We start from the raw sequence: 27,585 nt of genomic DNA, 5'->3' as shown, positions 1-27,585 counted from the left end.
TGCCACCTTTAGCAGATACTACATTCCCACATGTCTTCAGCTCTATTTCTGGCCTCCCTCTCCCGTCCCGGTGACCTCTCTGTCTGGGATGCTGTCTTTCAAAGCTCCCTAGGTGATTCGGGTACAACCCATCTGCAGTTGGGGCTTATCTACCATGAGATATGTTTTCAGATTCTCAGTGAAATGAAGGGTCATTAAGTTAAATGTTATTTGATGGGCCCATCTTCTATTTTGAGATTATGTCTTTATGAAACTGTTTCTTTAACATTTTTCAAACAAACGAATGCCAAGGAAATTCCCTGGCGGTCCAGTGGTTTGGTCTCTGCACTTCCACTGCAGGGGGCACAGTAGAGAGTCATCTTGGTTTCTTTATTTTAAAGTACATTTTAAAGGAGTTTAACGTACATAGAGAAACACACACAAATCTTAAGTGTGCAGCTTGATGAATTCTCTTTAAGTAAAACACACCTCTGTGTGTGTCTTAGGGCTGCTGTAACAAATGACCACAGACCTAGTGGCTTAAAATAACAGAAATTTATTTTCTCAGTTCTGGAGGCTGGAAGTCTGAGATCAAGGTGTTCCCAGACGGGCTTAGCTCTAAGGGCTCCAGGGGAGAATCCTTCCTTTTGCCTCTTCCAGCTTCTGGTGGTTCCGAGAGTTATCAGCTGTGGCAGCATTGCTCTGATCCCTCCGCCTCTAGCTTCACGCGGCCTTCTTACCTGGGTCTCTGGTTCCCAAATTTCCCTCTGCTTTTCTCTCACAAGGACAGCAGTCATTGGATTTAGTGCCCACTTGCCTGGAGAATCCCAAGGATGGGGGAGCCTGGTGGCTGCCGTCTATGGGGTCACACAGAGTCGGACACGACTGAAGTGACTTAGCAGCTGATGCAGAATGATCTCATTTCTAACTCCCTCACTTAGTTAACCTGGAAAGACCTTTCCAAGTAAGGTTGCATTTACAGATGCCAGAATACTGGAGTGGGTAGCCTATCCGTTCTCCAGGGGATCTTCGCAACCCAGGAATCGAACTGGAGTCTCCTGCATTGCAGGAGGATTCTTTACCCTCTGGGCTATCAGGGAAACCCCACAGGTGCCAGGAAGATGCATCTCTTTGGCAGGGGGTGGGGGTGATGGAGGGGGATGAGGAACAAGGCAACCCACTCTACCATCATGTAACCAACATCCCATATGAAGAACCAGAACATCAGCACAGCCCCCAACACCCATCATCTCTGCCTGGCAGGGGGGTAAACTGCCATCATGACTTATTTTCCCCTCAACTTTTTATTTTGAAAAATTCTCAAACTTTCAGGAAAGTTACAGGAATAGTACATCGAACAATCCTCTAAGCTTCAGCTAGATTCACACATTCAACTGTTAACACATCAACACACTTGCTTTCCCTTTGTCTCTCTCTCTATATATATATACATATTTATATAATAACATTTTTTCTGAGCCACAAGGAAGTTAGTTGCAGATGTCATCATAGTTTATCCTTAAATCCTCCACTCCCTAATCTCCAAAAAACAAGGGCAGTCTCCTACCCAAAGTGAAGTGAAGTGTTAGTTGCTCAGTCATATCCGACTCTTTGGGACCCCATGGACTGCAGCCCACCAAGCTCCTCTGTCCATGGAATTCTCCAGGCAAGAATACTGGAGTGGGTTGCCATCTCCTTTTCCAGAGGTTCTCTCTGACCCAGGGATCAAACTTGTCTCCTGCATTGCAGGCAGATTCTTTACCGTCTGAGACACCAGGGAAGCCCAGTCTCCTACATACAACTGTCCAATATGTAATCTATTTTCAAATTTTTCCAGTTGTCCCACACATATCGTTTAATGTGGATTTTTTTTTTTTTTTTTGGCTGCACTGGGTCTTTGATCTTCATTGCAGTACACAGGATCTTCGGTTGTGGCCTGCAAACTCTTGGTCGCAGCATGCAGGATCTAGTTCCTCCAGCCAGAATCGAATCTGGGCCCTCTGCATTGGGAGCACAGAGTCCCAACCACTAGACCGCCAGGGAAGTCCATTTAATGTGGGCTTTTTAAAAAATGAGAATCCAATCGAGAATTTCATATCACTCTTAGCGTTCATGTTCTGTTTTTAAAATCATTGTTATTGCTTTTGTAATTTTCTGGCAAGACGGAGAGTTGGCAATCTTATGTCAATTCCCAAACACTTTGGGAAAAGTACTGGTCCTGGGAGTCCCTGCTCTTGGCCAGCAGCACAGTCCAAAGGACATTTGTGGTGATGATCTATGGTTTGTGCTGTTCAGTATGATTGCAAACAGCCACATGTGGCTTTTGAGCATTAGAAATGTGGCTAATGAAACCAGGGAATGGATTTTCAAATTTCATTTAATTTTAATTAAAACAGCCACACGAGCCCTGTGGCCATCAGTTCAGATGGCTTGGGTCTAGACCAGCTAGAGCACAGGCTCAGGCAGAGTGTGGGTCTGAGTTCTCTTGTCTACCCCCACGGAGGTGCTGAATGGTGGGAGGAGGGGAGAGGGGGTGCCCTGAGGTCTAAGGTGGCTTTCCCATCTTGCTGGCCCAGCAGCTTCATGTCATTCCTTCCTCAGTGCTCCATGCATATTTATTGAGGACCTACTATGTGCTAGGCCTGAGAATAAGGTTTGAACAGTCTCTGATGTAGTTTTGTCAGAAAGTGAAAGTGTTAGTCACTGAGTCGTGTCCAATTCTTTGTGACCCCAGGGACTGTAACCCACCAGGCTCCTCTGTCTCTGGAATTCTCCAGGCAAGAATACTGGAGTAGGTTGCCATTTCCTTCTCCAGGGGATCTTCCCAACCCAGGGATTGAAACTGGGTCTCCCGCATGGCAGGCAGACTCTTTACCAACTGAGCCACCAGGGAAGAATTGGTTTTGTCAGAATGGATGATAAATGTCTGGGGACATGTTTGTCTCACACACCCATTTGCCTCTTCCTGAAGTCAGGTGCCTGGCTTGGCTCAGTTACTAGTTAAATAGTTTTTGGAATGAATGAATGAATGGGATGAATGCAAGTGGGGGGTAGAGTTTGGGGTGGTATAGGCTTCCAGATTTCATCTGAGAGGCCAGTACAGGATGGACAGGAGAGAGAATGCTGTTTACTGAGAAAGGGCTGGCTCAGCTCAGGAGACCATACTTCCTGTTCAGGTGCTGGCCCTGACTTGCTCTGTATTCTTGGCAAATCTCATCCCCCCTCCAGGCCTCAGTTTTCTCAGCAGTAAAAAAGAGGTGGTTGGGCTAAGATGAGAGTTCAGGACTCCTCTTGGGGTCAAGGTCAGGGTCAGCAGAGGTGGGGAACTGCCGAGCATTTCCTCTTAACCTTTGGTTAGGCTGCGGTACCCTTGAAATCAGTTCCTTGAAAGGGTTCAGGGGCTTCAAAAGTTGGGGAACCCCTGAGCCAGAAGAGGCTCCCAGAGTTTGTAAGGTCAGACTCAGGACAGCTTGAGCGGGGTTTTGGGGAAACTCCTTGGCTCTCTGCTCTGGGGCTGCACCTGCCGGAAGGTGTGCTTGCCAGGACCTTTCCTCTGAGATGACAATACAGTCTGCAAAGCATGGGGGTGCGGTTTGGGAAGTGAGCCTTGAATGTGGGGGTAAAAGGGGAGGGGTGTGTACATCTCACCCACACAGGGACTGAAGAACTGGAGCCTCAGGGTTTGTGCAACTTGCCTCGCCCACCCATGGGTGACTCAGGCTGAAACTGGATGCTGTGTAAGGCACACACACTGTCTAAGCTCCTTGGACAGTATCTAGAGAGTTCTTAATTGCCTTCACTAATACTGCCACTCTGACAGGTGGGCCCAAACTGGAGGTTGTCAAAGCCGCAAAACCCTGCTCCATTTTCACATGGCAAACTCCTATTCACTCCTCATAACCCAGCTTGGGTGTTGTTCCCTCTGAAGACTTCCCTGACCTCTGTCCTCTCTCCCATACAGTTAATCCCACCGTTTTCCAATGTGCACACTCTGGACCCAGACTGCCTGGCTTTGAATCCCTACTCTGCCACCTAATAGCTGTGATATCTTAGAAAAGTTACTTAACTTTTCTGTGTCTCTATTTCCTTCTCTGTGAAATGGGAAAAATAATAGTACTCACCATATTGCATAGTCATATGATTAAATGAATTCATTCATAGAAATATTTAGGACAGTACCTGAGCTCAATAAAAAGCCGACCATTATTACTATTGTTTTTATGTTTAAGAAATATCTGTGAATATAGTGAACACAGCAGATAAGGGCCCTGCCCTCATAATGATTTCAGCCTGTGGGGGAGAGATAGATGAATAAACAGGAAATTCACTCTGAATTATGAAAAATGCCACAATAAGGGAAGTGGTGAGTTGAGAGGAATCATGCGAGCACGGAAGAACCCCCCTTCCCAGGTCTGGGTGGTCAGCAGCATTTTTTTCTGGAAGAAATGACATCTCAGCTGAAATCTAAAGGATGAATAAGAGTTGGCCAGCATAGGGGGAGGGTAGAGACAGGAGACGTGGGAAGGGTTTGAGGTCGGGGGGCGAGTGGAAAGTGCAAACGCCCAGAAGCCAGAGGATGAGTTTGGAGGGATAGAGCAATGCAGTGGGTGGGCGGGTGCCCTTGGCGTGTACTCTGGTTATTGAATTATTGAATGCAGGTCTTTGTGGCCCATCTCCGTCCTTGTTCGTGAGCTCCTTCAGAACAAAGCTCACGTCCTCTTTCATTCCATCTGCCCAACTCCCAGCACCCAGCCTGGCACTCAGCAGGGCCTCCATAAATGTTTGCCAAATGGAAATGAGAGATGAGAACCTTGCCTTTCCCATCAGGGAGCCATCTCCGGCAACCTTTTCCTTTGTTTATACTTGCGAGTTAGGCATTCTTAATAGCCTTGCAGAGTCAAGTTCATGTGTGTGTTCTGAATTGTCATCTGCTGTGCACCCCAGACTCCTGTGAGTAGGATGGTTCTGTCAGGACAAAGTCAAGTTTCTGACCCAACAAGGTGACCACAGCCCCCACTCCTATGAGGCCCTCTCCCTCCACCTTTGGTGTCTGTAAGCTATCAAGCTTCAATGTGAATGCAGATGGCCTGGGGTCCACGCAGGTGATGCAGATTCTGACCCAGCAGGTCCGGGACCCAGCCTGAGAGTCTACATTTCTGACAAGCTCCCAGGGGATGCAGATGCTGTAGGTCCATGAATTATACTTTGAATATCATGATCCTAGACAACAACTGGGGCTTCCCAGGAGGCTCAGTGGTAAAGAATCCACCTGCCCAGCAGAAGAGGTGGGTTCGATCCCTGGATCGGGAGGATCTCTTGAAGAAAGAAATGCAACCCACTCCAGTATTCTTGCCTGGGAAATCCCATGGACAGAGGAGTCTGGCGGGCCACTGTCCACGTGGTCATGGAGTTGGACGTGACTTAGAGACTAAATGACAAGACAACAACTGCCTTATTTTCCTGGCCTTAACTGCAATGATGACTGTAAGAGCAGACTGGAGCCAGGTTCTGAAGGGGACTAGCTGCCAGGCTAAGGAGTTCAGTCTTTATTCCTGAGACCCTAGGGAGCTATGGAAGCTTTCTGATGGAGGTCAGGGAGAGCTGATCCACCAGAAGAATCTGGAGCGTTGGCGCTGGTACAAGAGAGGCTGAGCTACCGTGCTACCAGGTGGGGCATGGCAGGGCTGCAGCTGGAGCAGCCGCAGTGAGAAGGCTGGCACCAGCTGAACTGTGCACCCCACCCCCATTCACATCTTCAAGTTCTAACCCACAGCACCTCAATTGTGACTGTGTTTGGAGAGAGGGTCTTTAAAGAGGTGATTAAGTTAAAACGAGGTCATTAGGGCAGATATGAATCCAATATAATCGGTGCCCTTGTAAGAAGAAGAAATTAGGACACACGGTTGCACAGAGGGAAGACCATATGAAGACCTAGGGAGAAGACAGCCATCTGCAAGCCAGAGGCCTCAGAGAAGAAACAACCCTGTTGACACCTTGATCTTGAACTTCCAGCCTCCGGGACTGTGAGAAAATAAATCTCTGTTGTTTAAGCCCCCCAGTCTGTGATACTTTGTTTTGGCAGCCCCTGCAGACTGATACAGAGGGAATGGATTTAAGAGGATTACACAGGTTGTCAACTGTTTGGATGGCATTGGCGTGGGCGAGTACCCTAGGATTACACGCAGATGGTTTAGAAATTGGGAGGCTCAGGGAGGAGAGAGTGCTGCAGACAGAAGCAGGAAGGGGAGCCCACAGGGAGGAGCAGGGCTGTAGAGAAGTGGATTTGCACCACGATGCACTAGAAGAGGCTCCTGGAAATGAGGCGAGCAGTGCTTGCAGTCAAAGACGCTCGGGAGGCTGAAGCGAAGGAAGACAACGGGCCTTGTGTCAATTGGGGCCCTTGGTTGTGAACAATCAAAACTGGTTCAGGCTAACGTAAGCAAAAAGGAAAGGCATCGAAAAGGTTTCTGGAGCCTCCCAGCGGTAATGGGAGGCCAGACTAGGAAAGTGAGCTGGAGGTAAGGGGAGCTGGTCCACTGTGGGCCGGGATAGCCGTGGAGAACCCTCAGGGCCACTGGGCCGGGAATGGCACTTGCACTCAGCAGATTCCTTCTCAGCCTCAGATCGGGCCTAAGAAAGACTGTCCATTACTGGGCAATCGAATAAAGACATGACTCCCATCACCACGTAATAAGCTTGTTGTTATTGTTTAGTCACTAAGTCATGTCTGACTCTTTGAGACCCCACGGACTGTAGCCCACCAGGCTCTTCTGTCCATGGGATTCTCCAGGCAAGAACACTGGAGTGAGTAGCCATTCCCTTCTCCAGGGGATCTTCCCGACCTAATGATTCAACTCGCTTCTCCTGCATTGGAAGGCAGATTTCTTTTTTTCTAATCCCTAAGTCTCCTGTCTCCATAGAGGAATGCTAGAGAAGGATACTGGATCAGGTTTGCTGGAAGGCAGATTCTTTACTACTGAGCCACCAGGGAAGCCCTCAGTGAGCTTACTACTCCCATTCTAAAGATGAGGAAACCGAAGCTCAGGGAGGGAAAGGTCATTTACACCCAATTCAAGTCCAGGGCTGTCAGATTCCAGCCCCTTCCACTGCACCTGTTGTCACATGGCAGGCTTTTCATGGAGCGTGTGGTTAGAGCTGGAAGGCCCTTGGTGGTGGTCTCCAAGCCAGGTCCCTTCTGAGGCCAGGAAGGAGTCTCACCAACCCTCTGAAAAGCGGAGCTCTCTCGCCCTGTCTACTGGGCTCCCCGTCTTTTCCGCTGGAGATATCCCGCATCGCCTCTCCTCAGGGGCTAGGCTGTGGTTCCAGATCTCAGGAGGCTTCCAACGCTTGCTCTCCGCCGGCCTTCATGCTGCATCCGCGCCGAGCCGGGGCCATCCCAGCGCCAGGGTTTCAGGCGTATCCAAGTCCCATTGCTGCGTGAGGCTCGAACACATCTCAGCGGGCTTTGTGAATACATTAGTTTTATTTTACCCTAACAGGCCACGGGAGGGTGGGGCAGGGGGAAGGGTGGTGCAGCACTGGAGTTCGATATGCAAATATATGCAGATAGCATCAAAATGAGGGTGTTTCTAAATCCCGGGATTAATGGGATTGGAAGGCACTCAGCCGGCCCAGGGCACTGCAGCGGAGCAGCCAGAAAACGGCTCTCCCGGGAGGGCGTCTCGGGCTCCGTTTCAGAGCGTGTGCTTTGAAGCAATGTCTCCGCAGCACAGGGGAAGGAAGAGCTGCGGAAATCGGTTCTGGATACTTCCTGGCAAAATGTTCTCCATTGCTTCAACGATGTTGGGGGTGGGCCGGGGGTGGGGAGGGGTGGAATCTCTGAGCCTCTCTTAGTTACCACAGCCTGCGGGATTCACTGATTTAGAAACCTGGGGAGCTTGCTAACATCTAATTCCGGGCCCTACTGATTACTGAATCAGAGTCTCTTGAGAATCTGTTTTTCATTTTTGTTTTTTTTAAGTCCTCAGCCTTGGGAAATACTGATGCAAATTACAGGCTCTTAATCTGGAGTCTCTTACAGGTTTCGGGGGCTCTGTAGGGGTTGCTCTAATTCCTAGCTGCATATGAGAATCGTGGGGGGCTTTAAAAAAAAAAATCCAGTGCCCGGGCCGCACCGCAGACCAATTAAGTCAGAATCTCTGGAGGTGAAACCCAAGCATCGCTGTTCAAAAGAAAATCCCGAGAGACTCCAGTGTGCAGCCAAATTTAAGAAGCACTGCTGAATGGATATTCTCAGGAGACATTTGTTATACCTGTGTTCTCTTCAGGGCTAAATTTAGCTCCAGGCCCTCTGCCCTGGTGGTAAAGAAGGAGCCTCTCCTTCTAGGAAGGGGATTGTAGTTAGGGCTGAGGTTCAGCAGGTAAGCACCTGTTGTTAAAATATTGAAATATTTCCCTACCCGTTGGTAACAGATGTTACATGGAATCCTTTAAGTGCCCCAGAGCCCTTAGCCCTCTCCTCCAGACCCCAAGGCCTACAGATCCAGGAATGAAAAGGTTTAGAGTGGTCACACACGCATGCCCACTTTCTGTGGGGCCTCCTGGAGTTCCTTGGCTGGAGTCACTTCTGACTGGTGTGGGGTGGTAGTGGTGGTGGTTGTTAAACATTTGAACATTGATCCTAGTTATCATACTGGGGTGAGGATTATCAGTTTTGCAGTCATAAAGGGCTAGATTCCCACCTAATTTGGGTGTGACCTTGGGCAAGCAGCTTCATCTCTCTGAGCCTCAGTTTCCTCATCTGCAAATAGGGTCAAAAACAATCCCTCTCACCCTTAATATATTTGGCTGTGCTGGGTCTTCACTGCTGTGTGGGCTTTTCTCTAGCTGTGGTCAACAGTTCTCCTCTCTAGTTGGGGTGCAAGCTCTTCTCATCGAGGAGGCTTCTCTTGTTGCTGAGCACTCAGGCTTAAGTAGTTGCAGTTCCTGGGCTCTAGAGCATAGGCTCAGTAATTGTGGATCACGGGCTTAGTTGCTCCAAAGTGTGTGGGATCTTCCCAGATCAAGGATCGAACTCACGTCTCCTGTGTTGGCAGACAGATTCTTTACCACTGAGCCACCAGGGAAGCCTGTCCCCTTCCCACTTTGGGTGAAGCTCAAGTAAAGCCAAGGTTTCAAACTTGAGCACACCTTGGAATTGCTTGGCAGATTTTTTAAAACAGAAATTGCTGGGCCCCACCCAGAGGTGCTGATTCAATAGTACTGAGGGTAGGGGGTGGCAGGTGAGGGTCTGAATTTCTAACCAGTTCCCAGATGGTGCTGATGCTGCTGGTCCCATGACTACTTTGAGAACCGGGGAACTAAAAGACGCTTGAGAAAATGTACCCGGCCAAGAGTAGAGGCGTAACCCAGGTGTGTAAAAGGGCCACAGAGGCTGCCAGTTGCCCTGTGTGCTGTCTGGGTTTTTCTCTCCTGCTCTGTTCCCCAGGGTTCTGCATGTATCTGGCCAGGACAGCTGAGTGACCATTGAATGTTTAACCTGGGGTTTCCTGAGAGCTAGCCCCCACCCGCCCCCCCCCAACACACACATTGTGAACAGCATCAGATTTAGACCTTTGGAGGCTTTGAACACTGAGAATATGGCTCCCTTCCCCCATGTCATCCAAAGAAAAACATCACTAAAGCCTAAAATGACTATATAAGGTAGTCCACCAAAGATCTGACTTTTCCCAAGCTGGCTACTTTAAGATTTTTTTTTTTCTTCAAATATCAAAAACAATCTTTGTGGCAGGAAGGGATGAATAAGTGGAGCACAGAGGATTTTTAGAGTAGTGAAACTACTCTGTATGATAACATAATGATAGATGCATGTCATTGCATCTTTGACCAGACCCATAGAATGAGCACCACCAAGAATGAGCCGGAAGCTATGGACTTTGGATGATAGTGATGTGTCAATGAAGTTTCATTGATTGTAACAAAGATACTCCTCCAGTAGCAGATGCTGACAACAGGGGAGGCTGTGAATGTGAGGGTAGGGGTATACAGTAAAATGTCTGTGCTTCCCCTTCAAGTTTCCTGTGAACCTGAAGTTGCTTGTGCTCGGTCACTCAGTCGTGTCCACTCTTCGTGACTCTATGGACTATAGCCCGCCAGGCTCCTCAGTCTATGGGATTCTCCAGGCAAGAATACTGGAATGGGTTGCCATGTCCTCCTCCAGGGGAATCTTCTCGACCCAGGGATTGAACCCCAGTCTGCTCTAAAAAAATTAGTCTTAATTAAACAAATACAAAAAAATAAAAAAAAAACAACACAAGCAACCTTTTAAATGTGTATTTAGGGGCTGCACCTGCTCTGCTGGGACCCCAAGCAAAGTGTTACTTGCCAGTGGGTAATCCCTTGCCAGAGGAACTGGTCCCAGCGCATCCTATTTCCCCCTCAATTCACACAGCGCTCTCTCCACAGTATCATCACTTCTCAAGGTCATGAACTCACCTTAAAGGAAACTCCACTTGACTCTTCCTCTGCCTCCTCTAGCTACCTTGATCTTTCCTTTACCCTCTTTTATTCACCGCCCCCCCACTCCATTTTCTTTTTTCCTACAGAGCCCAAATAACCCACACTTGTCCTCTCTGTTGGTTCCTAGGCTTTAACCCCCTTCAGCCTGACTCCTGGGCATCTTCCACCCCCCAGGTTGCTTCCCCCATTGACTTCCTTCTTGCCAGATCCAGTGACCGGTTCTTAGCACGAGATGTGGAGTCAGAAGGCCTAGGCAGGATCTCCGTCACTCATCAGCTGTGTGACGGTGAGCAACATGAAGCGCTTCTCTGGGCCGTGGGTCCATCACCTTAAAAATGGCTTCCAGTCTGTGCCTCTCACGAATGCCAAGGGGTTCTGCAAGCCCAAACTCAAATAGGATGTTAAGAAGATCAGCCATGAGGCACTTGGATGAGCTGTCAAGTGTCCCCACTCCAGCATTGACAGAACCATGGAACTGAGGTGGCTGGGGGGTGCATGTACAGCCAGGTGGAAAGAACAGGGTGCTGGTGTCAGATGTGGGTTGAGTCCCAGGCCAGCTCCTTGCTAACTGTGCAGGCAACTCCTTGAGTCTCACAGATTCTTCACCTGTAGATTCTTCACCTGTAAAATGGGCTCCTGAGTCCTAATTTGTGAAGTTAACTGGGATCGTGAGTCCTCATTGTACAGGGGAGAGCACTGGAGTGACAGAATCCTAAGAGCTAATATTCTTCCCACCTCCATACCCACTGTGTGCTGAAAACTTGCAGCGTCTAATCTCGCTTAATCCCTCCACAACACTCTGAAGTAAGGACTATTCTCTTTCCCATTTTATAGATGAGGAAATGGAAGCAGAGAGAGACAAAGTAACTTGCTTAAGGCTGCACAGCCTGAGGAATAGAAGCTGGAACTTGAGTCCAGGAGGGCTGATCGCAAAGTCTGTACTCTGACTTCCTATGTTGTTGTTGCTCAGTTGCTCAGTCGTGTCCAATTCGTTTCGATCCCATGAACTGCAGCACACCAGGCTTCCCTGTCCTTCACTATCTCCCTGACCTTGCTCAAACTCATGTCCACTGAGTCGGTGACGCCATCCAACCATCCCATACCATACTCTATTGCCCCCTTCTCCTCCTGCCCTCAATCTTTCCTAGAATCAGGATCTTTTCCAATGAGTTGGCTCTTCACATCAGGTGGCCAAAGTATTGGAGCTTCAGCTCTAGCATCCAGGACTAGCATCAGGACTAGCATCTAGTCTTTCCAATGAATATTCAGGGTTGATTTCCTTTAGAATTGACTGGTTTGATCTCCTCAAAGTACAAGGGACTCTCAGAGTCTTCTCTAGCACCACAGTTTGAAAGCATCTATTCTTCGGCACTCAGCCTTCTTTATGGTTCAACTCTCACATCCGTACATGACTACTGGAAAAACCATAGCCTTGACTAGATGGACTTTTGTCAGCAAAGGGATGTCTCTGCTTTTTTAATATGCTGTTTAGGTTTGACTTCCTATAGAAGGAGCTCAATACAGATAGGTGATAGGCACAATGGTATTGTAATTATTATTAGTGTCTGTGCGAGTCAGCATGGGAATTGCCAACACCCTGGAGCTAGAATGGTAAGTGTGTTTGTTGTGGGGGCGGGGTGGGCACTGGAATGATGCTCTCCCCTCGGGCAAGTGGCGTCTTGCAGTCCACACACCTTCCCGCTTGGTCCCAGACACCAATGTCTTCCTCACATCCTGCCAGGGCCTCTCAGGGCTGCCCCTCCCCTCTTGGGCATGTTTGGGAGAAACAGGCTTGGAGTTCCCCCTGCCTGGAAGTGGGGAGCGAAGCCTCATCTCGTGAGGCTGTCTGGGGGCCTGGAGTTATTAATAGCAGCCTGCAGGGCTGTGTCATCTAGCTGGTGACTCAGGGCTCCAGGATCAGCCCCCTCCCCAGCCTGATGGGGCCTCCTCCTGGGTGAGGGGCTTTGAGTCCAAGTTCTGACTCCAGACAGGGTTGGGGGGCTGCTCACCTAGGGGTGGATCCTGCTCTCCCAGGGCCTTGGCTAAATTCTGTTGTGGTGTTGGGGAAGGAGGGGCTGGGGGAAGTGGAGAAGGGATGTGGTGACAGAACCACTTCCTGCCATTGCTGTGTTGAAGACCAAGCTCCCCCAAGTTCCCCTTGGTGGGGGTGGGGAGCCCAGAGGTAAAGGAGGAAGTTGGGAGGAGTGAGGAAAGGACAGTTGGATTGACTCCAGGAATCAAGTTCTGGGGTTCCTGGCGGGGTTCCCTCTCTCTGTGCCCCAGCTGGTAAAAACAGCCAGCTAGCCCGGAGGGAATCATAATTAGAACAGCAGTAAGCACATGTTACCATGGGTCAGGCACTTTATCTCTGTGAACTCATTTGATTCTCACAGCAGCATGAGGTAAGCGCTGTTATTGCCCTCATTTTACAGATTGGAAAACCGAGGCACCGGCAGGTTATGTCAATGACTTACAGTAATCGGTGCTAGAGCAGAGACTTGAACTTCTCAGCTGATTTCCAGAACAAGCCTCTTAGCTACCACTCCTTTTTGCCCCCTCCCTACTCTGTCTATGGGGTCACACAGTCGGACACAACTGAAGCGACTTAGCAGCAGCAGCAGCACTCTGTCCCTGGCTTGCTCTGTGACCTGAGGGAGGTAAAGTCCCCACCCTGGGCCTCAGTTTCCTCATCTGTATGATATGGGAATAGATAAATATGTCTCCTCCTTGTGATATATGTCTCTCCAGTACTAATTACTCATTCAGTTTTTCCCCTACTGGACTTTCAGCTCCATGATCTTGGGGACAAAGCCTATTTTGGCCACTGCTATATTCCCCAACCTTAGCACGATGCCTGGCCCATAAAGACTCAATAAATATTTCTTGAGTAAATGGTCCTTAAAGGTTTGAGGATCATCATCAATGGCTTGAGTATGTGATAAAAGTTCTGGACCCTTTACATTACAAAAAATCAACATATATCAATAGTTCTCAGCTGGGGGTGTCTGTGCCCCTCCCAGCCACCCAGAGGGCATTTGGTAATGTTTGACAACATTTCTGGTTGCCACAACTGGCAGGGGGAGGTGCTACCAGCATGGCATAGAAGCAGGGGGTGCTACTCAACATCTTACACTGCATAGCAGAGATTCTCCAAACAAAGAATGATCTAACCTCAAACATCAATACCATTAAATCTGAGAATATAACCTATATTCTCATATATAAATCTGAGTATGTGACATATATACATAGACCTGGCATTTTGTACAACTGATGGCAAGTTGGGAGTGGCTCATGGATTCTCTTAAAGTCTATCTCTGCTACCAGCTGAAGATCCCCTGGATTGGAGGGTCTCGATGTTTCCCGTCTCTAAAGTCATAGAGTCATTCTGCTGAACTTCCCTGGTGACCAATGGTTAAGACTCTGCCTGCCAATGCAGGGGACACAGCTTTGATCCCTGGTCTGGGAAGATCCCACATGCTGTGGAGCCACTAAACCCATGTGTCGTAACTACTGAGCCCACGTGCTGCGACTACTGAAGCCCGTGTCTCTAGAGACTGTGCTGCATAACAAGAGAAGCCACTGCAATGGGAAGCCTGCTCATCGTAACTAGACAAAGACCTAGCACAACCAAAAATAAAATAATTAATAAAAATAAAATCAACCTATATTGCTGGACGATTCCACACTCTCAAGTCTGGAATATAGTTTCCCTGAGGCCCCTGTTGCAACCTCTGATCCCCAAAGACCTGAGCCTCCTCTCTGATCTTCAGTGGGCGCCAAGGATTAGGGAAGAAGGGTCCTGGTTTTGTCTCCCATCTCCCACAATTCCCCTCTAACCCCTAGTCATCTCAGTTCCTGTAAATGGTAATAAAGATGAAAAGCTTCAGAACCAAATAGCCCTAGGCTTGAGTCCCAATTTTGTGTATTAACTTACTATGTGGCCATAGCCAAGTTCCTTAACTACCCTGAACCTCAGTGTCCTTCTCTAAAAATGGGAGGGGTACTCATTAAACCTACCTCATAGAGTGGTGGGGATGAAACAAGATGCTTATGGGGAACTTAACAGAGTACTCGACACAGTAAATCTCTAAAAACTGCACTATTATTGTGGTTCGGAAGTGAAATGACTTGCCCAGGGTCACACAGCCTGGCGATGGCAGAGCTGGGACTGAAAACCAGAACAGGGTGACTCCAAAGGAGCTGCTCATTCATTGTGAACACCAGGGCTTCAGTTTTCCTATACAGGAAGTTAACTGTCTCCATCTCAGAGGCTGATTTTTGAGATAAGCATGTAAAGTGCCTAGCACATAGTAAGTCCTTTAAATACAGTGTGTCAGATTATTGCTGTCGTCCTTCCCAAATAATGCTTTGAAGAAGGCAAATATAGATCTTGCCGCACACTGGCTGGTGGGAAGAAGGGAGGGAAGGAGTTTGCTGGTTATTGGCAAAAGGGGTGATAACTGGAGCTGGAGTTTACCAACTTCCCTCTACTGACAATCAAGAACTTTTACAGGCTGAGGGAGGGGGCTACATGCAGAAACAGCATAGTCAACTCTGACAGTCATCTTGACATTGGTCATCGGTGGTCTGACCGGCATCACCTTGATTGTTTTGAGGTAGAGTTAATCTTCAGTTCCAGGGTCGATTTGTTTCCATTTCTTGAGGCCAGTTTTCGGAACTGTGGCAGCTGATGTCATGGCTACGTCTGGTCATCATGTAGTTAACTTTTCACCTGGTGGAGGTTTCAGTATCTATAAGACAGCTCACAGGATATGGCTCAGAATATTATCTATAGCCCTTGAGAAGAAACTAAAAGTCCTTGACATGTTTAATGACTAAACTACAATCATTTGGTCTCCTTGGGCTGCTTTCCTTTGTTTCTGCATATTCTTTCTTTTCTGGTTAAACTTATTCTTTGGCTAAAGTTTTTCCACAGACAAAAGGCAGGCTGAGGATATGGGGGTGGGGGAGGGCTGGCGGCAAGGATCATCGGGTCCTGCTCTGTTTCAAGGTCACAGCAGATTAGAGTCCAGGACCCCCCTTCTTCCGATTCCCAGGTTCCTGGTTTTGGCTCAAATCATGAAAAGTGATCACAGCCATTTCTTGAATATTTGCAACATACACAGTCCAAGGTATTTTGTGTTTGATCTCATCCTCACATCAATGTAGGGACAAAGAACCCTTTTAAATGTATTTTTATTTATTTATTTTTCGAACTTCGCATTTATTTATTCAGTTGACACTGTTGGGCAGTGTGGGGGATACAGATTTTTCTTTTCTTCCACACAAACCATCAGACAATTTCATGCCGTCTCCCCAAGTGGAGAAGTCTATATCAGTGCATACCCAGTGGACAGAGAATGTAGTCAGCAGCCTGCTGTACAGATATTTACACATAATTACAGGGCCCCTGGGCTTCCTTGGTGGCTTAGTGGTAAAGAACCTGCCTGCTAATGCAGGAGATGCAGGTTCAATCCCTGGGCAGGGAAGATCCCCTGGAGAAGGAAATGGCAACCCACTCCAGTATTCTTGCCTGGCAAATCTCATGGACAGAGGAGCCTGGTGGGCTGCAGTCCATGGGGCTGCAAAAGAGTTGGACACGACTGAGTGACTAAACAACAGGACCCCTGCCATTGGATGTGCCAGGCTTGGCCCACCCCATCCCACCTCTCCAGGCTCTGCCCAAACCCTCCTCTCCCATCCCAACATCATTGCCTTTAGCTACAGTAAGTATCCCGGGGCCTGGGACATAGCAGACCACTGAGAGTGCTGCCAGCCCTGAATGATAGGACCCAGCCAGCTATGGGAAAGGGGTAAAGTTAAAAAGGGCCCCTTTTTACAGCTGAAGAAACAGACTCACAGTGGTGAAGACATTTGCCCAAGGCACTGAAGGAATGAGGCTATGTCTGCTGGCTTCCAGACGCCACAACACTCCCACTGTCCCCACCTGCCCTCCCCCCACCGCCCAACCACCATTGTGCAATTCTCAAGGATCCAGCCTGTTGAAGACCAGGAATTGTCTCCATGGAATTCCCCGATTTCCACCAAGCGGGGCCCACTCCTTCTGCCCCCAGGTGGAGCAGGGAGAGGAAGCTGAGTCAAGGCAGACTTCCAGGGAGAAGAGGGCAGAGCCTGGGAGCGTGAGGAGGGTCCACGGAGGGCGTCTGATCAGGAAGCGGGATCGTCTGGCTCAGACAGAAGTCTCGGGAACTTTCCATCCTTTTTCCTTAGGCTGATCTCTAGGGGGTCTTCCGATGGAGGGCTCAGGGAGTCCTCCAGCCAGCCCTGCCTCCCTCCCTCCCTCTCATGCAGTTCTCACAAGCTCTGCAGTTTGCAAAACCCAATCCTTCCCTTGTGGGCCTGTGGTTTCCTGTTGGGTCTGGGGTCCTGCCTGACTTGGCAATGGGGGCTGTGGGCAGGAGGGAGAGGGGAGAGGTGGTGTAAGCCCTTTCCTTGCCTTCTCATGCTGGGACTGCCCGACACACACACACACACACACACACACACACACACACACACGCCATGGCCTGAGTCAGCTCTTGCAAGTGGCCAGTCAGAGAGGGGCGGGGTCACTGATTCAGTTGACAGCCTCTTTAAAGCCCCCAGGAGGGCAGCTGCAGCCAGACCAAGTGCTATCCTCACCATGAGCCCCCTGCAGCCCTTGGTCCTGGCGCTCCTGGTGCTGGCTTGCTGCTCTGCTGTCCCCAGACGACGCCAGCCCACCGTTGTGGTCTTTCCAGGAGAACCACGAACCAACCTCACCAACAGGCAGCTGGCAGAGGTAGGCACACTCCCCCATCTAGAGTTGGGAAGGGCTGGCCAGGAGTCCCAGGAAGGGCGCGGGGTCTCAAACGAGATACTCTGGGGCTTGTTGTGGGGGGAGTGGTGATGGGCACCTCTGGAGGACAGAGCAGTGAGAACGGGCCCTGGGAGATTCTGGACAGGGACTGCTGGAAACAGGCTAGTGAGGGTTTCCTAGATTGGCACTGGAAAATGGATAAGGGGCACTGGGGGGTTCTGGAGTGGTGATGGGCTGAGGGCGAACAGGGGTAAACCCTAGGGGGCCCTGAAGTAGGCACTGCATGGGGGCATCCTGGAGTGGAATGGAGCTGAGGATGTCCACACGGAGGGGAGATTCTTGGGGCGGGCACAAGCCCTGGTATCCAGGGTACCGAGTACTGGATACAGTGTCTCGTTGCTAGTCTCCAAGAGCCGGGAGGGATGGAGTCCTTGCCCAGTAGGACAGAGAAAGGGCGTCGGGGCTCTGCCACGTCTCTGCCCTTCCTTCCACAGGAATACCTGTACCGCTATGGCTACACTCCTGGGGCAGAGCTGAGCGAGGACGGTCAGTCCCTGCAGCGAGCTCTGCTGCGCTTCCAGCGGCGCCTGTCCCTGCCCGAGACTGGCGAGCTGGACAGCACCACCCTGAACGCCATGCGAGCCCCGCGCTGCGGCGTCCCAGACGTGGGCAGATTCCAGACCTTTGAGGGCGAACTCAAGTGGCACCACCACAACATCACCTACTGGTGCGCGGCTGGGCCCCGCGGGGGCGAGCGGGGTGCAGAGGGTGGCGAGAGGCGGGTTCCCAAGCGCCGCCCCTTGGAGAACACATCCCGTCTCAGGCCAATCCATGGCTTTCACTGAATGTGCCCGCCTTGAGGCAAGTGGCTCCCCCTCAGAGCCTCCGTCTCCCCCATCGGGGGAAATGGACCTCGCCAACTGACTCCAAAGAGAAAAGTGCGTCTGAAAGTGCTTTCGAGATGAAAGCGTGGAGCGCAGGCAGGGCTATGTATTTGAAGTCGCGGAGACACCGGGTGGCACTGCTGGCCCGGCTCCCACCTCTCACTTCTGCCCTTTATCCTCCTGCCTTTTCCCTCCAGGATCCAAAATTACTCGGAAGACCTGCCGCGCGCCGTGATCGACGACGCCTTTGCCCGCGCTTTCGCGCTCTGGAGCGCGGTGACGCCGCTCACCTTCACTCGAGTGTACGGCCCCGAAGCTGACATTGTCATCCAGTTTGGTGTTAGAGGTGAGAACGCGAATAAGGGGGAAATCGGGAGAATCTGAGATGGGGACAGAGGTGGGAGGATCAAAGAGAGACGCGGGGGGCCCAGCACCTGGATTTCTCTTGCCTGTCTCTGAAGCCCTGGCGGCCGATCGCCCTTATGGCGCCCCCTCCTGACCGACACCTCACTGCACTGGGACAGCAAATGTTGAACTGCGGCTCTTAGGCCGAATTTTAGCCTGCAGTTAGGCCAGAGCCCTTGGGCAGTGCACAACCTGCGCAACCGTACGCGTCTCACTCTCTTCTCCACCCGCTTCTTCAGAGCACGGAGATGGGTATCCCTTCGATGGGAAGAACGGGCTCCTGGCACACGCCTTTCCGCCTGGCAAAGGCATTCAGGGAGATGCCCACTTCGACGATGAAGAGTTGTGGTCTCTGGGCAAAGGCGTTGGTGAGATCCCGAGCTGCCCCGGCCCCCACTCCCTTCTCCTCTCACGCGCATCACCAGTCCCCCTGACCCCAGTCCCCCTTTCCCGCAGTGATCCCGACCTACTTCGGAAACGCGAAGGGCGCCGCCTGCCACTTCCCCTTCACCTTTGAGGGTCGCTCCTACTCCGCCTGCACCACGGACGGCCGTTCCGACGACATGCTCTGGTGCAGCACCACCGCCGACTACGACGCCGACCGCCAGTTCGGCTTCTGCCCCAGCGAGAGTGAGTGCCCACCCTCCCGAGGGTCCAGAGCGCTGGCTCTTAATCCCAGCTCTGCCACTGATGCCGAGGGTGGCCTGCGAACCCCTCTCCTGTTCTCTGGGCCCAGTTCCCTCATCTGTGAGACGAGGCGAGAAAGGGGAGGAGGACACAGGTGGCTCGTGGGTCAGTTAACTCGCGGCACCTTCAGTTAATCGTGTGGGCCTCCCAGGACTCTACACCCAGGACGGCAATGCGGACGGCAAGCCCTGCGTCTTCCCGTTCACCTTCCAGGGCCGCACCTACTCCGCCTGTACCTCCGATGGTCGCTCCGACGGCTACCGCTGGTGCGCCACCACCGCCAACTACGACCAGGACAAGCTCTACGGCTTCTGCCCGACCCGAGGTACCTCTGACCCACCTACCTGATTCAGCCTCGCGCCCTCATTCCGCGTTGGTTCCCGAGCCTGGCCCTTCCACCCGTCCGTTTGTCTTCCCGCTCCTGTCGGTGCTCAGGACAGCCTTGACTCGGCCTGCCGTCACCGCAGCTCCTCCCCCAGCCTTCCAGATGCCGCCGCCGCATCCGCGGAGGCTTGGCCTTTCAGCCAGGCTTGCAGCCTCCTCCTAGGTCTGCGGTCCCCAGGCCCCGCCCATTATTCTAGCCAGATGTCGGCGGTGCCCCACAACTCCCCCTGGGCTTTTAAAATAAGCCTCCCAGTTTCTCTAGCTCCTCGATTGGCCCGCCCCTGGCTCTTCATTGCCCCCCACACCCCGCCTCCACTTGGCTCACCCGAGGCTCTGGTCTCTCCAGTCGATGCAACGGTGACCGGGGGCAACGCGGCGGGGGAGCTGTGCGTCTTCCCCTTCACCTTCCTGGGCAAGGAATACTCGGCCTGCACCAGAGAGGGTCGCAATGATGGGCACCTCTGGTGCGCCACCACCTCCAACTTCGACAAAGACAAGAAGTGGGGCTTCTGCCCGGATCAAGGTGGGCGGGGCGCCGAGGTTCCGTGGCTGGGGCCTCAGCCAGGGCAGTGGTGACCGGGAGGGATGCCCGGGCTGGGAGCTCGGCCCAGGGCTCCGAGCTCAGGCTCCCTTCTTTCGTCCAGGATACAGCCTGTTCCTTGTGGCCGCACACGAGTTTGGCCACGCGCTGGGCTTAGATCACACGTCCGTGCCAGAGGCTCTCATGTACCCCATGTACAGATTCACAGAGGAGCACCCCCTGCATAGGGACGATGTTCAGGGCATCCAGCATCTGTATGGTGAGGGCGTGGGGCAGGGATAGAGGGAGGAGAGGGAAGGGCTAGGTTCTCCCGGCTCAGAACACCCCGAGAATAGGGAGGAGGGGAGAGTTAGGACTCTGATATCTATCTTTGAGAGCCCTTGAGGCTGGTGGGTACAACTGCTGCCAGGTCAGGACTTGGAGATGGCGATAAAGAGCCCCGACTCTAGAGTGAGACGGACATAGGTTCAAAAGCCAGTCCAGCCACTATCCGGCTAGATGACGTTGGATAGGTTACTTCACCCCTCAACTTCCTTATCTGTAAAGTGGGGCTAACACCTGCCTCATGGGGTTGTTAGGAGGCTTAAGTGAGTTAGAATAATGCCTGGAATATAGCAAGCACCATATAAATGTTTGATAGTTTTATTATTATCACCACTTATTATCATTAGTATGTTTCCGCATCAAAAAAATGAAAATATTAAAGAATCTGCTCCATAGTTTTTTCTTTTTCCCCCTTCTGAAGATCAAAGGAGCTAATGTGCGTTTATAAAGCTCCCAGCACTGTTTGGCACCCAGTTTGAGAGCTCAAAAGAGGCTTCTCTCCCACCAGCCTGGGGGTGGGGGTGAGTGTGTGAAAGGAAGCTGCCAGCCCGGGGTTGGGGGAAGGCAGGATCCAACATTTGAAGTGGGGAGAGCGCCAGGGACCTCCAGGTAGGCACCAGGGAGCAGATACTCCAAAGGCACAGAGATGCAAGAACAGCGATTGCCTTACGCGGTATCTCTTTTCAGGTCCTCGCCCTGAGCCTGAACCACGGCCTCCGACCACTACCACCACTACCACCACCGAACCCCAGCCCACCGCTCCCCCCACGGTCTGCGTCACGGGGCCTCCCACCGCCCGCCCCTCAGAGGGTCCCACTACTGGCCCCACAGGGCCCCCGGCAGCTGGCCCCACGGGTCCTCCCACGGCTGGCCCTTCTGCGGCCTCGACGGAGTCCCCGGATCCAGCGGAGGACGTCTGCAACGTGGACATCTTCGACGCCATCGCGGAGATTAGGAACCGCTTGCATTTCTTCAAGGCTGGGTGAGGGGCGGGGCTGCGCGGTCGGGGGCGGGGGCTTGGAGGCGGGACCTGCCTGTGTCTCCCCGCCCACTGGCCGTCGGTTCCAGGCTCAGTGCCCCCACCCCCACTTTTCGCATCCCTAGGAAGTACTGGAGACTTTCTGAGGGAGGGGGCCGCCGGGTGCAGGGTCCCTTCCTTGTCAAGAGCAAGTGGCCTGAGCTGCCCCGCAAGCTGGACTCCGCCTTCGAGGATCCGCTCACCAAGAAGATTTTCTTCTTCTCTGGTTAGTTTTCGTCTTTCTCCCTCCCCTGTGCTGTGCTTGGTCGCTCAGTCGTGTCCGACTCTTTGCGACCCTGTGGACTGTAGCCCACCAGGTTCCTCTGTCCATGGGGATTCTCCAGGCAAGAAGACTGGAGTGGGTTGCCATTTCTTCTTTCTCCTGGGGATCTTCCCCACCCAGGGATCGAACTGGGTATCCCGCATTGCAGGCAGATTATTTACCGTCTGAGCCACCAGGGGAGCCCTGAACAAATTTAGCAGGGCTGAATTTCAGCCCTCCTCACAGCACCCTGGCACAGTCCTACCGAGGGGCTCTGCTCCTTGGGCACAGAGACTGCGGGCACTCCTGGACCGTGCCTGCGTTTTCCCTCTTGACATTCAAGGGGGGTGTGTACCCCACTCCCTGCCCCCAGACCGATGTGAGCCTCTCTTCGGCAGGGCGCCAAGTGTGGGTGTACACCGGCGCGTCGTTGCTAGGCCCGAGGCGTCTGGACAAGTTGGGCCTGGGCCCGGAAGTGGCCCAGGTCACCGGGGCCCTCCCGCGCCCTGGGGGTAAGGTGCTGCTGTTCAGCGGGCAGAGCTTCTGGAGGTGAGATTCCCGGGGACCGCCAGCAGGGGGAGCCCGGGCGCCATCCGCCTGCCCGCCGGCTCAGCGCCTGTCTCCTCGGTGCCGTCCTGCAGGTTCGACGTGAAGACACAGAAGGTGGATCCCCAGAGCGTCTCCCCCGTGGACCAGATGTTTCCCGGGGTGCCCATTAGCACGCACGACATCTTTCAGTACCAAGGTGAGGGCTGAGAGCCAGGGTCAGGGGGAGGATCCCTCCCAGAGATACCTCCCACAGTAGGTTCCCCTACCCTGTGTTGTTAGTCCCTCAGTCGTGTCTGACTCTTTGTGACTCCATGGATTGTAGCCCGCCAGGCTCCTCTGTCCATGGAATTCTCCAGGCAAGAAAACTGGAGTGGGTAGCCATTCTCTTCTCCAGGGGATGTTCCCCATCCAGGGATCGAACCCAGGTCTCCCACATTGCAGGCAGATTCTCTACCATCTGAGCCACCAGGGAAGCCCCTGCCTTAGTGATTGGTCAAATTTCAAGCCAGAAAGAAAAAGCCGGTGGCGACTGAGGCAAATGTCCCTCATTGATGAGTTCCCCGCAGAGTCAGGGATTTTCCCAGACCATTTGAGGACCAGGGCCACAACAGAACTAGAACCCAGATTTCCTGCCTCCCAGCTGGAAGCTCTTTCCCCCATGGCACAGGACACCTGGTTTGTATGAAGGCTTTATTAGACCATATTTATCAAGTGCCTGTAATATGCTAGGCATCACGCTGCCACTGGGGATACAGTGATAAATAAGACATTACATAGATGTGTGTGTGTGACTTTGGGCAAGTCACTGCTATTCACAGAGCCTCAGTTTCCCCATATGTAAAATGGGGATAGTAGCTGGAGTTAACCCTTTTTTTCTCTTTCCCACTGCTCACCCCCAATCAGCGGACAACTGCTGTTGGCTCAGCCACCAAAATATTTACAACCTCCTTTGCAGACACCCTAGTCCAAGCCACGCTGGTTGTCCAATACCTTCAAATATGTTTTCTGAGAGTAGGGAGGAGCTAAGAGGGGAAGGGCATGCAAGGTCGAAGGCACTAATGAAGCCTGATCTGACCCCTCTCCTCCCCCTTCTCCACCCCCTCCCACTACTCCTGTCGTTCCCTTTGCTCTGCTCCACTCACACCAGCCTCTGGCTGTTCTTTGAACACATCAAGGTCATTCCCAGCTTAGGGCCTTTGTGCCAGTTGTTCCCTCTGCCTGGAGGGTTTTTTCCCCCAGATTGTCACTGGGATACCTCCCTCTCAGCCTTCAGGTCTCAGCACTCAGGCCACCTCTACAGAGAGGCCGTCTCTGGCCCTCATTATCTATTCACTCGACTGCTCACTTACATTTCCTTCATTGCTTTCCCTATTGTCAGAACCAACCTCCTTTACTTATGCATTTGCTTGTTAATCATGTCTTACCCCACTAACATGTAAGCACCCAAACGACTGAGATCATGCCTGCATTTTCCCTCTGCTGTATCCCCAGTGTCTCTAACAGTGCATGGCATGATGAATGTTGGATGGATGAATGGGATTTGTTGAATGAATTGTTCTGAGTATCGACTGTGTGCCAGGCCCTGTGCCAGTGCTTTGGACATGGAGGTCTGTGCCCTCCAGCATCTCCAGGGTGGGGTGGGGAACAGACATGTCCAGTGGAAACCTTGGAAAGATTTCGAAAGGGTAGGAAGCGTGATTGTGAAGACCATACTCCTGTTTGGGTCCGTGTGTGTGGGAGAGCTGGAATCACCCCTCTTGGGCCACTTTCTCCCTTGCAGAGAAAGCTTACTTCTGCCAGGATCACTTCTACTGGCGCGTGAGTTCCCAGAATGAGGTGAATCAGGTGGACTATGTGGGCTACGTGACCTTCGACCTCCTGAAGTGCCCTGAGGACTAGGGCTCCCAAGCCTGCTTCAGCACTGCAGCGGGGGCCCCCTGGGGGACCCTGCCAATAGGGAATGAGCCAGTCTGCCGGATCCCAACTAGTGGATCTGTTCTGAAGGACGAGGAGGAGGGGAGGTGGGCTGGGCCCTCTCTTCCCACCTTCCTTTCTTATTAGAATGTATTTAATAAATGTGGATTCTTTAACCTTGAGGAGCAGATTTATGTATGGTATGCATGCCTGCATGTATGTATGTAACCAGCAGAGAGCTTACTATGCACCAGGCGGTGTTCTAAAACACTTCATAAATATTAACGTTCAATCCTTCCTATTAGAAAGGTATAATGTAATTATTCCTATTTTATAGCTGAGGAAATGGCCAGCCTAATATTCATTCATCAAACATTTATTGAGCTCTGACATGGAGCTGGGCCTTGTGCTGGGCCCTGGGGATAGAGAAGTGAGCTGAACGACGTTTCTTTCCTCCAGGACCTCTCAGTGGCCCTCAGATTCTCGGGTGCATGAGAGCCCTCAAAACTTGCTTAAAACGCAGGCTCCAAACTCCATCTCCATTCTCAGAAAGTCCACCTTAGCTACAAGGGTGATGATCTTGTGGCTGGTGGGGGTGGCATCACACTTGCAGGTGTGACCCTTTATTCTAGAATAACGGTGTGTGTGTGTGTGTGATTCTGCATATTGTGGTTGAAGTCAGAAAACATTTATCAGCCAAGAGGACATCGGAGCTTGAACTGAATCTGGAAGGGTGAGCAAGAGGTCCTTCCTGTGCAAGGAGGACTGTCTTAACCATTAAGCCTAAATATGTTCCTACTCTCTAACCCTCACCCATGTGTACACAAAAGAACACCTAGATGAATGTAAACTGCAGCACTGTTCAGAGACTGAGAAACTGGCAACAACCTAAGTAAGCAGACGTAAGGCAGTGGATAAAGAAAATCCGGGGGACATACATGATGATAGGAATTATTCCTAGGACAGCACTGACTATATGCCGGGCACTGTTTCACATGCTTTAGTGTGTTAACAAGGCCAGTCCTTAAAACAACCCTATGAGAGAATGGATACATATGTATGTATGCCTGAGTCTCTTTGCTGTTCACCTGAAACTATCACAACATTGTTAATCAGCTATACTCCAATATAAAATAAAAAGTTAAAAAAAACCCCACAACTCTATGAGACAGGTTCTGCCTGTAACCTTAGAGGTGCCATTACCATTGCCATCACTGCCTCCCCCGCTTTATAAATGAGATAACTGCTGGCACAGTACTACACAGCTCACCTGTACTCTCTGAGCTGGTAAGTGATGACCCTGGGATTGGAATGAGCTCTAGGGGCAAAAGCTGGGAGGAGAGAAAAAGCAAGAGGGCATTTCAGTTCAGTTCAGTCGCTCAGTTGTGTCTGACTCTTTGCAACCCCATGGACTGCAGCACGCCAGGCTTCCCTGTCCATCACCAACTCCTGGAGCTTGCTCAAACTCATGTCCATTGAGTCGGTGATGCCATCCAACCATCTCACTCTCTGTTGTCACCTTCTCCCCCTGCCTTCAAGCTTTCCCAGCATCAGGGTCTTTTCCAATGAGTCAGTTCCTCGCATCAGGTGGCTAAAGTATTACAGTTTCAGCTTCAGCATCAGTCCTTCCAATGAAGGGAGCATTTGGGGCAACTAGAAATGGCTCAGAACTCTAACATGTGGTTTGAGCAGAGAGGGTTCTGGAATGGGGTTCTGGAATGGTTGAAATAGGGATGGGTGGTCTGGGCTAGATGAGAGAAGGTCTAAGTGGCGGGCTGAGGAGGATGGATTTGATCTTCCAGGAAAGCAGAGGAACTTGACCGAAGGGTTGTTGCAGGTGAGTGGAGGTGATGGCCTTCGTCAGCTTTGATCATCGTTCACACCCTGGGTCAAGTGGGAGTTTAAGAAGGGCTTTAGAGAACTTTCTCCTAAGATTCCTGTGGGTGGGGCCCTCTCTCCTAACTCACCCATTTCTCACTCAGGAATGATCCACTCCCACTGGAATACAAACGTTCCTTAATATCACTTGTTTAAAATCTCTCTGGACCTCTCTGTCTCAGTTCTGTTCCATTTCTCTATTCCCCAACCCCAACTACAGGAAAACCTCCCAAAGTACAGTCTAGACTCACTGTCTCCCACTCTCGCCTCAGTTGTTTGCAGCCTAGTTCCCACTCCACTCCTCCACTGAAATCACTCTCTTTAACACCTGTGAGCTTCCTTAGCCAGATCCAGTGGGTACTTCTCTGGGCTCATTTCATACCACCTCTTGACTTGTTGGACTCAGTGGATAATGCCTTTTCTTCCTGAAATTTTTCTTCACTTGGTCTCTGGGTCAGCCCTTTTTCTGGGTTCTCTTCTCTCATTGGCTAGATCTCCTGCTTTCCAACCTCTAAATGATGGCATGCCCTTGTGTTCAATCCCTTGATGTCTTCTCTAAGTATACTCATTCCTTGGGATCTTGTCTAGTCCCTCAGCTTTAAATAGCATCTCTCTGCTAAAGACTCTGTAATGCACACCCCCAGCATTATCCTCTCCCCTGAACTTGACTCAGATGATTCTTGGGAGCCAAAGAGGCATCTCAACCTACCTGTTTCAACTGAGCTCTTGGGCTCCACCTTCCAAACACACTTATCCATGGGTAGTCACCACGTTAATAAAAGACAACATCATCTGCCCTCAATCAAACGTAACACCTGATCAGTCCTAAAATCTAGGGACCTGTAAAAGCTCCTTATCCTGGCACACAGTTTCTCACACTTGGCACTATTGACAATTTGAACTGAATTATTCTTTGTTGTGGGGGATGGTCCATACATTCCGGGAGGCTTGATGTCTTCCTCCAGGAGGCAGTGGGATCCATGGACAAATGCTAGGCCCATTCAGGGTCAGTCTTCCTCCCTCTGTCTTAGGCCCTAACATACAGGTGAGTGAAGGGACATGATGGTGAATCTGTGGCTCAAGGTCATGCAGTCTCTACCCACTGGATGCCAGTACCACCCTCCTCCAGTTGTGATAACCAAAAATGTCTCTGGATATTGCCAACTGTTCCTTGGTGGGCAACAATGCTCCAAGTTGAGAAATATTGCTCTAACATAACAAATATACAGACAGGTAGACGCTTCATGAGTGTACATTTCAATACATTTTCATAAACTGAACATGACTGTCTCATGAACATCCAAATCAAGAAATAAAATATTCTGAGCGCCCTAAAAGCTTCCTTATGCCCCCTTTTAATCACTACCCCCTCACCCCTTTTGAACTGTGGTGTTGGAGAAGACTCTTGAGAGAAAATTCTGGGAGATGGTGAAGGACAGGGAAGCCTGGCGTGCTGCAGTCCATGGGGTCGCAAAGAGT

The 27,585-nt window shown here is 51.2% G+C and overlaps 1 protein-coding gene and 1 long non-coding RNA gene across 2 annotated transcripts; one reads left to right on the top strand and one right to left on the bottom strand.

The window, feature by feature from the left end:
- Positions 1 to 5,121: 5,121 nt before the first annotated feature.
- On the bottom strand, positions 5,122 to 9,494 carry LOC147360103 (uncharacterized). The gene is made up of 2 exons (XR_015138623.1): positions 7,092 to 9,494; positions 5,122 to 6,336 (listed from the first exon to the last, which is right to left on the bottom strand). It is a non-coding gene; the product is annotated as an uncharacterized LOC147360103 (long non-coding RNA).
- Positions 9,495 to 17,037: 7,543 nt separating this feature from the next.
- On the top strand, positions 17,038 to 24,404 carry MMP9 (matrix metallopeptidase 9). The gene is made up of 13 exons (XM_086330845.1): positions 17,038 to 17,242; positions 17,755 to 17,987; positions 18,342 to 18,490; positions 18,789 to 18,917; positions 19,006 to 19,179; positions 19,388 to 19,561; positions 19,967 to 20,143; positions 20,265 to 20,420; positions 21,173 to 21,467; positions 21,590 to 21,729; positions 22,164 to 22,314; positions 22,407 to 22,510; positions 24,095 to 24,404. Exons 1-13 carry the CDS (start codon positions 17,105 to 17,107, stop codon positions 24,211 to 24,213), a joined length of 2,139 nt encoding a protein of 712 aa, XP_086186971.1. The 5' UTR covers positions 17,038 to 17,104; the 3' UTR covers positions 24,214 to 24,404.
- The last annotated feature ends 3,181 nt before the right edge of the window (positions 24,405 to 27,585 follow it).

The sequence above is a fragment of the Bos grunniens genome, chromosome 13 (genome assembly GCF_055505025.1).
Source record: "Bos grunniens cultivar Pamir isolate PY7600 chromosome 13, Bosgru_T2T1.0, whole genome shotgun sequence".
In the NCBI taxonomy this organism is placed as follows: Eukaryota; Metazoa; Chordata; class Mammalia; order Artiodactyla; family Bovidae; genus Bos; species Bos grunniens.
This window is presented reverse-complemented; position numbering and strand designations above follow the sequence as displayed.

What these genes read in the sequence shown, in the direction of transcription:
- MMP9 (XM_086330845.1), top strand. Translation starts at nt 17,105, where the DNA reads ATGAGCCCCCTGCAGCCCTTGGTCCTGGCGCTCCTGGTGCTGGCTTGC. An exon ending in GGGCTTCTGCCCGGATCAAG is followed by an intron (nt 20,144 to 20,264) that starts GTGGGCGGGGCG and finishes TCTTTCGTCCAG; the next exon opens with GATACAGCCTGTTCCTTGTG. An exon ending in CGACATCTTTCAGTACCAAG is followed by an intron (nt 22,511 to 24,094) that starts GTGAGGGCTGAG and finishes TCTCCCTTGCAG; the next exon opens with AGAAAGCTTACTTCTGCCAG.